Source organism: Oncorhynchus kisutch, linkage group LG12 (assembly GCF_002021735.2).
Source record: "Oncorhynchus kisutch isolate 150728-3 linkage group LG12, Okis_V2, whole genome shotgun sequence".
NCBI classification, from domain to species: Eukaryota; Metazoa; Chordata; class Actinopteri; order Salmoniformes; family Salmonidae; genus Oncorhynchus; species Oncorhynchus kisutch.
In genome coordinates, this window is record NC_034185.2 from 3,402,184 (window position 1) to 3,417,565 (window position 15,382).

The 15,382-nt window shown below is 45.1% G+C and overlaps 1 protein-coding gene across 4 annotated transcripts in view; it reads right to left on the reverse strand.

Annotated features, from left to right (window-relative positions):
- myb (v-myb avian myeloblastosis viral oncogene homolog) overlaps positions 1-13,728 on the reverse strand; it is a 69,220-nt gene extending 55,492 nt beyond the window's left edge. For 3 of the 4 annotated variants that reach the window (XM_031836733.1, XM_031836730.1, XM_031836732.1), the window contains exon 1: positions 10,967-11,124. In XM_031836733.1, coding sequence (XP_031692593.1) covers positions 10,967-11,109 — 143 coding nt within the window. In that variant the 5' untranslated portion in view covers positions 11,110-11,124. Of the gene's footprint in view, positions 1-10,966; positions 11,125-13,555 lie in introns of those variants that run through there. The other variant, XM_031836731.1, reaches the window with a different exon arrangement.
- Positions 13,729-15,382: the final 1,654 nt, after the last annotated feature.

Consider the following 15,382-nt stretch of genomic DNA (forward strand, 5'->3'; position numbering starts at 1 on the left):
TAACTGCCTGTGTATATTGGTTCCTAACTTCCCTGAAAAGTTGCATATCACGGGGGCTATTCTATGCTAATTCAGAACGCCACAGGATGTTTTTGTGCTGGTCAAGGGCAGACAGGTCTGGAGTGAACCAAGGGCTATATCTATTCCCTGGTTCAAATGTTTTTGAATGGGGCATGCTTGTTTAAGGTGGTGAGGAAGGCGCTTTTAAAGAATAACCAGGCATCCTCTACTGACGGAATGAGCTCAATGTCATTCCAGGATACACTGGCCAGGTCTATTAGAAAGGCCTGTTCGCAGAAGTGTTTTAGGAAGCGTTTGACAGTGATGAGGGGTGGTCGTTGGTACTTATAGACGTCCACATATTCTAGGTCGGAACCATCCAGGGTGGTGATGCTAGTCGGGCATGCAGGTGCAGGCAGCGACCGGTTGAAAAGCATGCATTTGGTTTTACTAGCGTTTAAGAGCAGTTGGAGGCCACGGAAGGAGTGTTGTATGGCATTGAAGCTTGTTTGGAGGTTAGATAGCACAGTGTCCAAAGACGGGCCGAAAGTATATAGAATGGTGTCGTCTGCGTAGAGGTGGATCAGGGAATCGCCCGCAGCAAGAGCAACATCATTGATATACACAGAGAAAAGAGTCGGCCGGAGAATTGAACCCTGTGGCACCCCCATAGAGACTGCCAGAGGACCGGACAGCATGCCCTCCGATTTGACACACTGAACTCTGTCTGCAAAGTAATTGGTGAACCAGGCAAGGCAGTCATCCGAAAAACCGAGGCTACTGAGTCTGCCGATAAGAATATGGTGATTGACAGAGTCGAAAGCCTTGGCAAGGTCGATGAAGACGGCTGCACAGTACTGTCTTTTATCGATGGCGGTTATGATATCGTTTAGTACCTTGAGTGTGGCTGAGGTGCACCCATGACCGGCTCGGAAACCAGATTGCACAGCGGAGAAGGTACGGTGGGATTCGAGATGGTCAGTGACCTGTTTGTTGACTTGGCTTTCGAAGACCTTAGATAGGCAGGGCAGGATGGATATAGGTCTGTAACAGTTTGGGTCCAGGGTGTCTCCCCCTTTGAAGAGGGGGATGACTGCGGCAGCTTTCCAATCCTTGGGGTTCTCAGACGAGATGAAAGAGAGGTTGAACAGGCTGGTAATAGGGGTTGCGACAATGGTGGCAGATAGTTTCAGAAATAGAGGGTCCAGATTGTCAAGCCCAGCTGATTTGTACGGGTCCAGGTTTTGCAGCTCTTTCAGAACATCTGCTATCTGGATTTGGGTAAAGGAGAACCTGGAGAGGCTTGGGCGAGGAGCTGCGGGGGGGGCGGAGCTGTTGGCCGAGATTGAAGTAGCCAGGCGGAAGGCATGGCCAGCCGTTGAGAAATGCTTATTGAAGTTTTCGATAATCAGGGTAGGGTGGCTTGGTCGCAGACCCATTACGGATGCAGGCAATGAGGCAGTGATCGCTGAGATCTTGATTGAAAACAGCAGAGGTTTATTTGGAGGACGAGTTAGTTAGGATAACAGGGTAACAGAACCAGACATTATAGCAGGGTAGGGTGGTAACAGGGTAACAGAACCAGTCATTATAGCAGGGTAGGGTGGTAACAGGGTAACAGAACCAGTCATTATAACAGGGTAACAGAACCAGTCATTATAGCAGGGTAACAGAACCAGTCATTATAGCAGGGCAGGGTGGTAACAGGGTAACAGAACCAGTCATTATAGTAGGGTAACAGAACCAGTCATTATAGCAGGGTAGGGTGGTAACAGGGTAACAGAACCAGTCATTATAGCAGGGTAACAGAACCAGTCATTATAGCAGGGTAACAGAACCAGCCATTATAGCAGGGCAGGGTGGTAACAGGGTAACAGAACCAGTCATTATAGCAGGGTAACAGAACCAGTCATTATAGCAGGGTAACAGAACCAGTCATTATAGCAGGTAGGGTGGTAACAGGGTAACAGAACCAGTCATTATAGCAGGGTAGGGTGGTAACAGAGTAACAGAACCAGTCATTATAGCAGGGTAGGGTGGTAACAGGGTAACATAACCAGTCATTATAACAGGGTAGAGTGGTAACAGAGTAACAGAACCAGTCATTATAGCAGGTAGAGTGGTAACAGGGTAACAGAACCAGTCATTATAGCAGGGTAGAGTGGTAACAGGGTAATAGAACCAGTCATTATAGCAGGGTAGGGTGGTAACAGGGTAACAGAACCAGTCATTATAGCAGGGTAGAGTGGTAACAGGGTAATAGAACCAGTCATTATAGCAGGGTAGAGTGGTAACAGGGTAATAGAACCAGTCATTATAGCAGGGTAGGGTGGTAACAGGGTAACAGAACCAGTCATTATAGCAGGGTAGGGTAGTAACAGGGTAACAGAACCAGTCATTATAGCAGGGTAACAGAACCAGTCATTATAGTAGGGTAGGGTGGTAACAGGGTAACAGAACCAGTCATTATAGCAGGGTAGAGTGGTAACAGAGTAATAGAAACAGTCATTATAGCAGGGTAGAGTGGTAACAGGGTAATAGAACCAGTCATTATAGCAGGGTAGGGTGGTAACAGGGTAACAGAACCAGTCATTATCGCAGGGTAGGGTGGTAACAGGGTAACAGAACCAGTCATTATAGCAGGGTAACAGAACCAGTCATTATAGTAGGGTAGGGTGGTAACAGGGTAACAGAACCAGTCATTTTAACAGGGTAGGGTGGTAACAGGGTAACAGAACCAGTCATTATAGCAGGGTAGGGTGGTAACAGGGTAACAGAACCAGTCATTATAGCAGGGTAACAGAACCAGTCATTATAGCAGGTAGGGTGGTAACAGGGTAACAGAACCAGTCATTATAGCAGGGTAGGGTGGTAACAGGGTAACAGAACCAGTCATTATAGCAGGGTAACAGAACCAGTCATTATAGCAGGGTAACAGAACCAGTCATTATAGCAGGGTATAGTGGTAAAAGGGTAACAGAACCAGACATTATAGCAGGGTAGGGTGGTAACAGGGTAATAGAACCAGTCATTTTAGCAGGGTATAGTGGTAACAGGGTAACAGAACCAGACATTATAGCAGGGTAGGGTGGTAACAGGGTAACAGAACCAGTCATTTTAGCAGGGTAACAGAACCAGTCATTATAGCAGGGTATAGTGGTAACAGGGTAACAGAACCAGACATTATAGCAGGGTAGGGTGGTAACAGGGTAACAGAACCAGTCATTATAGCAGGTAGGGTGGTAACAGGGTAACAGAACCAGACATTATATCAGGGTAGGGTGGTAACAGGGTAACAGAACCAGTCATTATAGCAGGGTAACAGAACCAGACATTATAGCAGGGTAACAGAACCAGTCATTATAGCAGGGTAACAGAACCAGACATTATAGCAGGGTAACAGAACCAGTCATTATAGCAGGGTAACAGAACCAGACATTTTAGCAGGGTAGGGTGGTAACAGGGTAACAGAACCAGTCATTATAACAGGGTAGGGTGGGAACAGGGTAACAGAACCAGTCATTATAACAGGGTAGAGTGGTAACAGGGTAACAGAACCAGTCATTTTAGCAGGGTATAGTGGTAAAAGGGTAACAGAACCAGACATTATAGCAGGGTAGGGTGGTAACAGGGCAACAGAACCAGTCATTATAGCAGGGTAGGGTGGTAACAGGGTAACAGAACCAGTCATTATAACAGGGTAGGGTGGTAACAGGGTAACAGAACCAGTCATTATAGCAGGGTAACAGAACCAGTCATTTTAGCAGGGTATAGTGGTAAAAGGGTAACAGAACCAGACATTATAGCAAGGTAGGGTGGTAACAGGGCAACAGAACCAGTCATTATAGCAGGGTAGGGTGGTAACAGGGTAACAGAACCAGTCATTATAGCAGGGTAGGGTGGTAACAGGGTAACAGAACCAGTCATTATAGCAGGGTAGGGTGGTAACAGGGTAACAGAACCAGTCATTATAGCAGGGTAGGGTGGTAACAGGGTAACAGAACCAGTCATTATAGCAGGGTAGGGTGGTAACAGGGTAACAGAACCAGTCATTATAGCAAGGTAGGGTGGTAACAGGGTAACAGAACCAGTCATTATAGCAGGGTAGGGTGGTAACAGGGTAACAGAACCAGTCATTATAGCAGGGTAGGGTGGTAATAGGGTAACAGAACCAGTCATTATAACAGGGTAGGGTGGTAACAGGGTAACAGAACCAGTCATTATAGCAGGTAGGGTGGTAACAGGGTAACAGAACCAGTCATTATAGCAGGGTAACAGAACCAGTCATTATAGCAGGGTAACAGAACCAGTCATTATAGCAGGGTAGGGTGGTAACAGGGTAACAGAACCAGTCATTATAGCAGGGTAGGGTGGTAACAGGGTAACAGAACCAGTCATTTTAGCAGGGTATAGTGGTAACAGGGTAACAGAACCAGACATTATAGCAGGGTAGGGTGGTAACAGGGTAACAGAACCAGTCATTATAGCAGGGTAGGGTGGTAACAGGGTAACAGAACCAGTCATTATAGCAGGGTAGGGTGGTAATAGGGTAACAGAACCAGTCATTAAAACAGGGTAGGGTGGTAACAGGGTAACAGAACCAGTCATTATAGCAGGTAGGGTGGTAACAGGGTAACAGAACCAGTCATTATAGCAGGGTAACAGAACCAGTCATTATAGCAGGGTAACAGAACCAGTCATTTTAGCAGGGTAGGGTGGTAACAGGGTAACAGAACAAGTCATTATAGCAGGGTAGGGTGGTAACAGGGTAACAGAACCAGTCATTTTAGCAGGGTATAGTGGTAACAGGGTAACAGAACCAGACATTATAGCAGGGTAGGGTGGTAACAGGGTAACAGAACCAGTCATTTTAGCAGGGTATAGTGGTAACAGCGTAACAGAACCAGACATTATAGCAGGGTAGGGTGGTAACAGGGTAACAGAACCAGTCATTTTAGCAGGGTAACAGAACCAGTCATAATAGCAGGGTAGGGTGGTAACAGGGTAACAGAACCAGTCATTTTAGCAGGGTAGGGTGGTAACAGGGTAACAGAACCAGACATTTTAGCAGGTAGGGTGGTAACAGGGTAACAGAACCAGTCATTTTAGCAGGGTAGGGTGGTAACAGGGTAACAGAACCAGTCATTATAGCAGGGTAACAGAACCAGTCATTTTAGCAGGGTAGGGTGGTAACAGGGTAACAGAACCAGTCATTATAGTAGGGTAGGGTGGTAACAGGGTAACAGAACCTGTCATTATAGCAGGGTAGGGTGGTAACAGGGTAACAGAACCTGTCATTATAGCAGGGTAGGGTGGTAACAGGGTAACAGAACCAGTCATTATAGCAGGGTAGGGTGGTAACAGGGTAACAGAACCAGTCATTATAGCAGGGTAGTGTGGTAACAGGGTAACAGAACCAGTCATTATAGCAGGGTAGGGTGGTAACAGGGTAACAGAACCAGTCATTATAACAGGGTAACAGAACCAGTCATTATAGCAGGGTAGGGTGGTAACAGGGTAACAGAACCAGTCATTATAGTAGGGTAGGGTGGTAACAGGGTAACAGAACCAGTCATTATAGCAGGGTAGGGTGGTAACAGGGTAACAGAACCAGTCATTATAGCAGGGTAGGGTGGTAACAGGGTAACAGAACCAGTCATTATAGCAGGGTAACAGAACCAGTCATTATAGTAGGGTAGGGTGGTAACAGGGTAACAGAACCAGTCATTATAACAGGGTAGGGTGGTAACAGGGTAACAGAACCAGTCATTATAGCAGGGTAGGGTGGTAACAGGGTAACAGAACCAGTCATTATAACAGGGTAGGGTGGTAACAGGGTAACAGAACCAGTCATTATAGCAGGGTAACATAACCAGTCATTATAGTAGGTAGAGTGGTAACAGGGTAGAGTGGTAACAGGGTAACAGAACCAGTCATTTTAACAGGGTAGAGTGGTAATAGGGTAGAGTGGTAACAGGGTAGAGTGGTAACAGGGTAACAGAACCAGTCATTTTAACAGGGTAGAGTGGTAACAGGGTAGAGTGGTAACAGGGTAGAGTGGTAACAGGGTAGAGTGGTAACAGGGTAGGGTGGTAACAGGGTAGAGTGGTAACAGGGGAGAGTGCAGTCAGTCTATACAAGCGAACACACACTCTGACAAACTGGTTGTGGTGTTTTTGGTTTCCACAGAAACCCCAGGTGATCTGGCATGGCAGGTACAGGTACACCTGATCATATTAACATGACCCTGTCGTGGTCCTGTTCAGACCTGCTCCAGGTACACACACACGCACGCACACACACACACACACACACACACACACAGTCAGCAAAACACACACACACACAGATAAACAATATCACCTCCACCCCAGAGCCAATAAGATGCCAGAACAAGGTGGAAGCCAGAGAGACTCCTTTGTGTGACAGTAAAGGAGAACAGTAACCCACAATGTGTTTACTACAGTATAAAGGAGAACAGTAACCCACAGTGTGTGTTTACTACAGTATAAAGGAGAACAGTAACTCACTGTGTGTGATTACTACAGTATAAAGGAGAACAGTAACCCACAGTGTGTGTTTACTACAGTATAAAGGAGAACAGTAACCCACAGTGTGTGTTTACTACAGTATAAAGGAGAACAGTAACCCACTGTGTGTGTGTTTACTACAGTATAAAGGAGAACAGTAACCCACGGTGTGTTTACTACAGTATAAAGGAGAACAGTAACCCACAGTGTGTGTTTACTACAGTATAAAGGAGAACAGTAACCCACAGTGTGTGTTTACTACAGTATAAAGGAGAACAGTAACCCACTGTGGGTTAACTACAGTATAAAGGAGAACAGTAACCCACAGTGTGTGTTAACTACAGTATAAAGGAGAACAGTAACCCACGGTGTGTTTACTACAGGATAAAGGAGAACAGTAACCCACTGTGTGTGTTTACTACAGTATAAAGGAGAACAGTAACCCACAGGGTGTGTTTACTACAGTATAAAGGAGAACAGTAACCCACAGTGTGTGTTTACTACAGGATAAAGGAGAACAGTAACCCACAGTGTGTGTTTACTACAGTATAAAGGAGAACAGTAACCCACAGTGTGTGTTTACTATAGTATAAAGGAGAACAGTAACCCAAAGTGTGTGTTTACTATAGTATAAAGGAGAACAGTAACCCACAGTGTGTGTTTACTACAGTATAAAGGAGAACATTAACCCACAGTGTGTGTTTACTACAGGATAAAGGAGAACAGTAACCCACAGTGTGTGTTTACTACAGTATAAAGGAGAACAGTAACCCACAGTGTGTGTTTACTACAGTATAAAGGAGAACAGTAACCCACTGTGTGTGTTAACTACAGTATAAAGGAGAACAGTAACCCACAGTGTGTGTTAACTACAGTATAAAGGAGAACAGTAACCCACGGTGTGTTTACTACAGTATAAAGGAGAACAGTAACCCACAGTGTGTGTTTACTACAGGATAAAGGAGAACAGTAACCCACGGTGTGTTTACTACAGTATAAAGGAGAACAGTAACCCACTGTGTGTGTTTACTACAGGATAAAGGAGAACAGTAACTCACTGTGTGTGATTACTACAGTATAAAGGAGAACAGTAACCCACAGTGTGTGTTTACTACAGTATAAAGGAGAACAGTAACCCACAGTGTGTGTTAACTACAGTATAAAGGAGAACAGTAACCCACAGTGTGTTTACTACAGTATAAAGGAGAACAGTAACCCACAGTGTGTGTTTACTACAGTATAAAGGAGAACAGTAACCCACTGTGTGTGTTTACTACAGGATAAAGGAGAACAGTAACTCACTGTGTGTGATTACTACAGTATAAAGGAGAACAGTAACCCACAGTGTGTGTTAACTACAGTATAAAGGAGAACAGTAACCCACAGTGTGTGTTTACTACAGTATAAAGGAGAACAGTAACCCACTGTGTGTGTTAACTACAGTATAAAGGAGAACAGTAACCCACAGTGTGTGTTTACTACAGTATAAAGGAGAACAGTAACCCACTGTGTGTGTTAACTACAGTATAAAGGAGAACAGTAACCCACAGTGTGTGTTAACTACAGTATAAAGGAGAACAGTAACCCACTGTGTGTTAACTACAGTATAAAGGAGAACAGTAACCCACAGTGTGTGTTAACTACAGTATAAAGGAGAACAGTAACCCATGGTGTTTTTTGTCCATTAAAATAACATCAAATTGATCAGAAATACAGTGTAGACATTGTTAGTGTTGTAAATGACTATTATAGCTGGAAACGGCTGATTTTTTATGGAATATCTACATAGGCGTACCGAGGCCCATTATCAGCAACCATCACTCCTGTGTTCCAATGGCACGTTGTGTTAGCTAAACCAAGTTAATCATTTTAAAAGGCTAATTGATCTTTAGAAAACCCTTTTGTAATTATGTTATCACAGCTGAAAACTGTTGTCCTGATTAAAGAAGCAATAAAACTGGCCTTCTTTAGACTAGTTGAGTATCTGGAGCATCAGCATTTGTGGGTTCGATTACAGGCTCAAAATGGCCAGAAACAAAGACCTTTCTTCTGAAACTCATCAGTCTATTCTTGTTCTGACAAATGAAGGCTATTCCATGTGAGAAATCGCCAAGAAACTGAATACCTCGACGCCTTCGAAAGTCCTCAACTGGCAGCTTCTTTAAATAGTCAAAACACCAGTCTCAACGTCAACAGTGAAGAGACGACTACGGGATGATTACATCATAACTATGTAATAACATATATGGAGTCATTTAGTAACCAAAAAAGTGTTAAACAAAACCAAATATATTTTAAAATTGAGATTCTTCAAAGTAGCCACCCTTTGCCTTGATGACAGCTTTCAACACTCTTGGGAATTCTCTCAACCAGCTTCATGAGGTAGTCACCTGGAATGCATTTTATTTAACAGGTGTGCCTTGTTAAAAGTAATTTGTGGAATTTATTTTTGAGCCAATCAGTTGTGACAAGGTAGGGGTGGTATACAGAAGATAGCCCTATTTGGTAAAAGACCAGGTCCATATTATGGCAAGAACAGCTCAAATAATTAAAGAGAAACAACAGTCCATCATTACTTTAAGACATGAAGGTCAGTCAATCCGGAATATGTCAAGAACTTTGAACTTTTCTTCAAGTGCAGTCGCAAAAACCATCAAGCACTATGATGAAACTGGCTCTCATGAGGACCGCCACAGGAAAGGAAGACCCAGAGTTACCTCTGCTGCAGAGGATAAGTTCATTAGAGTTATCAGCCTCAGAAATTGCAGCCCAAATAAATGCTTCACAGAGTTCAAGTAACAAACACATTTCAACATCAACTGTTCAGAGGAGACTGCGTGAATCTGACCTTCAGGGTCAATTTGCTGCAAAGAAACCACTACTAAAGGACACCAATAAGAAGAAGAGACTTGCTTGGGCCAAGAAACACGAGCAATGGACATTAGACCAGAGGAAATTTGTCCTTTGGTCTGATGAGTCCAAATGTGAGATTTTTGAATCCAACTGCAGTGTCTTTGTGAGACGCAGAGTAGGTGAACGGATGATCTCTGCATGTGTGGATCGCACTGTGAAGCATGGAGGAGAAGGTGTGATGGAGTAGGAATGCTTTGCTGCTGAAGGAAAAGCAGCCAACAAGTGCTCAGCATATGTGGGAACTCCTTCAAGACTCTAGGAAAGCATTCCTCATGAAGCTGGTTGAGAGAATGGCAAAAACTGTAATCAAGGCAAAGGGTGGCTACTTTGAAGAATCTCAAATATAAATATATTTTGATTTGTTACATGATTACATATTTGATTGTTTTGATGTCTTCACTATATTCTACAGAATAGTGACGTGGTATGGAAATATTGTCTTTTTTATTTCGTTTTTTTTATTCTGCTTTTTCAGGGATGCTGCAGCAACCGCAGAGAGAGAGAGAGGCAGAGAGAGAGAGAGAGGGGAGGAGAGAGAGAGAGGCAGAGAGAGGAAGGTAAAGCGGAAGAGAGAGAGGCAGAGAGAGTGAGAGGGGGAGAGAGAGAGAGGCAGAGAGAGTGATAGGGGGAGAGAGAGAGAGGCAGAGAGAGGAGGAGGGGGAGAGAGATGAGGCACAAGAGAGTGAGGGAGGGGGAGATGAGAGAGGAGGCAGAGAGGAGAGGCGAGAGAAGAGAGAGGGGAGAGAGTAGGGAGGCAGAGATGGAGTGGAGAGGGGGGGAGAGAGAGAGAGGCAGAGAGAGTGAGAGCAGAGAGAGAGAGAGAGGCCAAGGAGAGTGAGAGGCAGAGAGAGAGAGAGAGGGGGGGAGAGAGAGAGAGGCAAGAGAAAGAGTGATGAGGGGGAGAGAGAGAGAGGCAGAGAGAGATGAGAGGGGGAGAGAGAGAGAGGCATAAATAGAGAGTTGGAGAAGGGGGAGAGAGAGAGAGGCAGAGAGAGGCATAGAGAGAGAGTCAGATAGAGAGAGAGAGAGGGTAGAGAGAGAGGTCAGAAGAAGGGAGAGAGAGGCAGAGGTAGAGAGCGAGAGAGAGGGGCAGAGAGAGTGAGAGACAGAGAGGCAGAGAGAGAGAGAGAGAGAGAGAGAGAGAGAGGGATAGAGAGAGAGGCAGAAAGAGAGAGAGAGAGGCAGAGGTAGAGAGCGAGAGAGAGGGGCAGAGAGAGAGAGAGAGAGAGAGTGTGTCACTAGCGCAGCGAAGGAGCGTGAGGCGAACACATGCCCGATGACTACCAGCACCTGTTATCTGAGCAAGACAGAACAAAACTACATATCCTCTCAAAAATAAAATCTCTCTCTCTGTTAGCAGCACAAAATAACGTTTTTAAAACAACTTCTAACTCCAACCGCAACAATGCAGTTGCATTGCAATTTTAAACGCAGTTGTTGGAGAGACAAATATAAATTAAATTATAGTCCATCTAAAAGCCCAGACAGCAGCTTCTGTAGTGTAGTATTTGCAGTTATTCTACCTGTGTCTTGGCCGCGCTGGCCATGGCGAAGGGTAGTTTTCTGTAGAGAGCACCTCGATGTCCGTGTCCTCTATGAGCGCTGCGGTGCCGTTCTCTTCTGACTGTCTCTCCTGTCTGCCGAGGAAGAAGGAGCAGGTTGACATTAAAATAGTGAAGGATCACGCAGGCTTGTAAACAGAGCGGAAAGCCACGAGTCCCGCTATAGCCCCTCCTCCCCCCTACCTCCTCACCCTCCTCCTCCTCCTGCAACTCGCTCCGTTTGGGCGCCCTGACATAGGCGCGTATTCCTTACCCTTTCCGCGCTTAAACTCTGTCGCAACTTTTCAAGAGGTTCATTCTAGTTTTTTCTTGGAGAAAAAAAATTTGTAAATTGTGGACAGGGAACGGGGGTTATTGTATCTGACGACAATGTAAACAATTGGTGGACTTAATGTTTTGGCATGGAGTTGAGTGGACCGCGAGGTGAAGCAAGGTGGCATGATGGTTTATTTTTCTCCTCTCTCTGCCTGTTTGCTGGGCTTTGCTGCAGTTTGGTTTATTTTATCGTGTTACGAAGTAGGCTCTCCCTCTGTCTCTCTCTCTCTCTCTTTCAAACACTCTTGGGAATTCTCTCAACCAGCTTCATGAGGTAGTCACCTGGAATGCATTTTATTTAACAGGTGTGCCTTGTTAAAGTTAATTTGTGGAATTTATTTTTGAAGCCAATCAGTTGGTGACAAGGTAGGGTGGTATACAGAAGATAGCCCTATTTGGTAAAACCAGGTCCATATTATGGCAGAACAGCTCAAATAATTAAAGAGAAACAACAGTCCATCATTACTTTAAGACATGAAGGTCGTCAATCCGGAATATGTCAAGAACTTTGAACTTTTCTTCAAGTGCAGTCGCAAAAACCATCAAGCACTATGATGAAACTGGCTCTCATGAGGACCGCCACAGGAAAGGAAACCCAGAGTTACCTCTGCTGCAGAGGATAAGTCATTAGAGTTATCAGCCTCAGAAATTGCAGCCCAAATAAATGCTTCACAGAGTTCAAGTAACAAACACATTTCAACATCAAACTGTTCAGGGAGACTGCGTGAATCTGACCTCAGGGTCAATTGCTGCAAAGAAACCACTACTAAAGGACACCAATAAAGAAGAGAGACTTGCTTGGCCAAGAAACACGAGCAATGGACATTAGACCAGAGGAAATTTGTCCTTTGGTCTGATGAGTCCAAATGTGAGATTTTTGAATCCAACTGCAGTGTCTTTGTGAGACGCAGAGTAGGTGAACGGCATGATCTCTGCAGTTGTGGATCGCACTGTGAAGCATGGAGGAGAAGGTGTGATGGAGTAGGAATGCTTTGCTGCTGAAGGAAAAGCAGCCAACAAGTGCTCAGCATATGTGGGAAACTCCTTCAAGACTCTAGGAAAGCATTCCTCATGAAGCTGGTTGAGAGAATGGCAAAAACTGAATCAAGGCAAAGGGTGGCTACTTTGAGAAATCTCAAATATAAAAATATATTTGATTTGTTACATGTACATTATTGATTGTTTGATGTCTTCACTATATTCTACAGAATAGTGACGTGGTATGGAAAATATTGTCTTTTTTATTTTCGTTTTTTATCTGCTTTTTTCAGGGATGCTGCAGCACCGCAGAGAGAGAGAGAGCAGAGAGAGAGAGAGAGGGGGAGAGAGAGAGAGGCAGAGAGAGTGAGAGGGGGGAGAGAGAGAGAGGCAGAGAGAGTGAGAGGGGGAGAGAGAGAGAGGCAGAGAGAGTGAGAGGCAGAGAGAGAGAGAGAGGGGGGAGAGAGAGAGAGGCCAGAGAGAGTGAGAGGGGGAGAGAGAGAGAGGCAGAGAGAGAGAGAGAGGGGAGAGAGAGAGAGGCAGAGAGAGTGAGAGGGGGAGAGAGAGAGAGGCAGAGAGAGTGAGAGGCAGAGAGAGAGAGAGATGGGGGGAGAGAGAGAGAGGCAGAGAGAGTTGAGAGGGGGAGAGGAGAGAGAGGCAGAGAGAGTGAGAGGGGGAGAGAGAGAGAGCAGAGAGAGTGAGAGGGGAGGAGAGAGAGAGAGGCAAGAGAGGCATTAGAGAGAGAGGCAGAGAGAGAGAGAGAGAGGGATAGAGAGAGAGGCAGAAAGAGGGAGAGAGAGGCAGAGGTAGAGAGCGAGAGAGAGGGGCAGAGAGAGTGAGAGACAGAGAGGCAGAGAGAGAGAGAGAGAGGAGAGAGAGAGAGGGATAGAGAGAGAGGCAGAAAGAGAAGGAGAGAGGCAGAGGTAGAGAGCGAGAGAGAGGGGCAGAGAGAGAGAGAGAAGAGAGTGTGTCACTAGCGCAGCGAAGGAGCGTGAGGCGAACACATGCCCGATGACTACCAGCACCTGTTATCTGAGCAAGACAGAACAAAACTACATATCCTCTCAAAAATAAAATCTCTCTCTCTGTTAGCAGCACAAAATAACGTTTTTAAACAACTTCTAACTCCAACCGCAACAATGCAGTTGCATTGCAATTTTAACGCAGTTGTTGAGAGACAAATATAAATTAAATTATAGTCCATCTAAAAGCCCAGACAGCAGCTTCTGTAGTGTAGTATTTGCAGTTATTCTACTGTGTCTTGGCCGCCTGGCCATGCGAAGGGTAGTTTCTGTAGAGAGCAACTCGATGTCCGTGTCCTCTATGAGCGCTGCGGTGCCGTTCTCTTCTGACTGTCTCTCCTGTCTGCCGAGGAAGAAGGAGCAGGTTGACATTAAAATAGTGAAGGATCACGCAGGCTTGTAAACAGAGCGGAAAGCCACGAGTCCCGCTATAGCCCCTCCTCCCCCTACCTCCTCACCCTCCTTCCTCCTCCTGCAACTCGCTCCGTTTGGCGCCCTGACATAGGCGCGTATTCCTTACCCTTTCCGCGCTTAAAACTCTGTCGCAACTTTTCAAGAGGTTCATTCTAGTTTTCTTGGGAGAAAAAAATTTGTAAATTGTGGACAGGGAACGGGGTTATTGTATCTGACGACAATGTAAACAATTGTGGACTTAATGTTTGGCATGGAGTTGAGTGGGACCGCGAGGTGAAGCAAGGTGGCATGATGGTTTATTTTTCTCCTCTCTCTGCCTGTTGCTGGGCTGCTGCAGTTTGGTTATTTTATCGTGTTACCGAAGTAGGCTCTCCCTCTGTCTCTCTCTCTCTCTCTCTCTCTCTCTCTCTCTCTCTCTCTCTCTCTCTCTCTCTCTCTCTCTCTCTCTCTCTGTCTCTCTCTCTCTCTCTCTCTCTCGCTCTCTCTCTCTCTCTCTCTCCTCTCTCTCTCTCCTCTCTCTCTCTCTCTCTCTCTCTCTTCTCTCTCTCTCTCTCTCTCTCTCTCTCTCTCTCTCTCTCTCTCTCTCTCTCTCTCTCTCTCTCTCCTCTCTCTCTCTCTCTCTCTCTCTCTCTGTCTCTGTCTCTGTCTCTCTCTCTCTCTCTCTCTCTCTCTCTCTCTCTCTCTCTCTCTCTCTCTCTCTCTCTCTCTCTCTCCTCTCTCTCTCTCTCTCTCTCTCTCTCTCTCTCTCTCTCTCTCTCTCTCTCCACCTCTATTCATATCGATCTTGCGTCGTGTTGATAGCGCCTAAATGATTAAGCCTGTGCGTTTTCTGAACGGCAGTGGCACAAAACATTTGTGTCCTAAATGAAGGGTAAAGTTGCTCTTGTATCGTGAGATGAGTCATTCATGTCACTTTATGATCGTAGTCTATTCCTAGGCTACTGTAACCTATTTCATATCGCGTATTGATAGGCTAAGGCCTCAAATAAATGAGTGAGTTTGTCAACAGCAGTAGTCGATTCTTTGTGTCTAATGTGAATGGGGAAAAGTGCTCTATTAATGAAATGTGATTCATTCAAGTTTATAATTTTGTATAATTAGATCGTAGTTACCTATTTATAACTAGGCTATTGTAGCCAGTTCATATTGATCAAAATGAGGGAGTTTTTGAAAAGTAGTGGTAAATTATGTGTGTGACTTTATGTCAGTAGGGAGAGTGCTGTTGTAGCCTAATGATGAGATATTAGTCACCATAGATCGTTCACTTTCACTTTGAGGTGAAATGACATGCTCTGTTCACTACCTTCAGATAGCACCATATTCTCATTATCACTCGGGCAACGTGTTTGGGTTAAGTTCATGTCACATTGTGGATATTACTTTGATCTAAATGTGTGTTTTTACAGGTCCATTAAAAACAAGCCAGTCTGGGACAACCGGTTTTTTCCTCATAAACACAAAACTAGAACTCCAGTTTTTTTTGTTTGTAAACCCACATAACCATGATCTAATCTCAGGCCCGTCTCTTCAGTATGGCCTCGAGGAGAGGAGTCCGATGGTCACACTTACTTGCATGAATGTGTGTTCGCATAGTTTATTGTTCTTCCCGATACGCTATCGTATTGTCTCGGTCACTTACAATTACCGT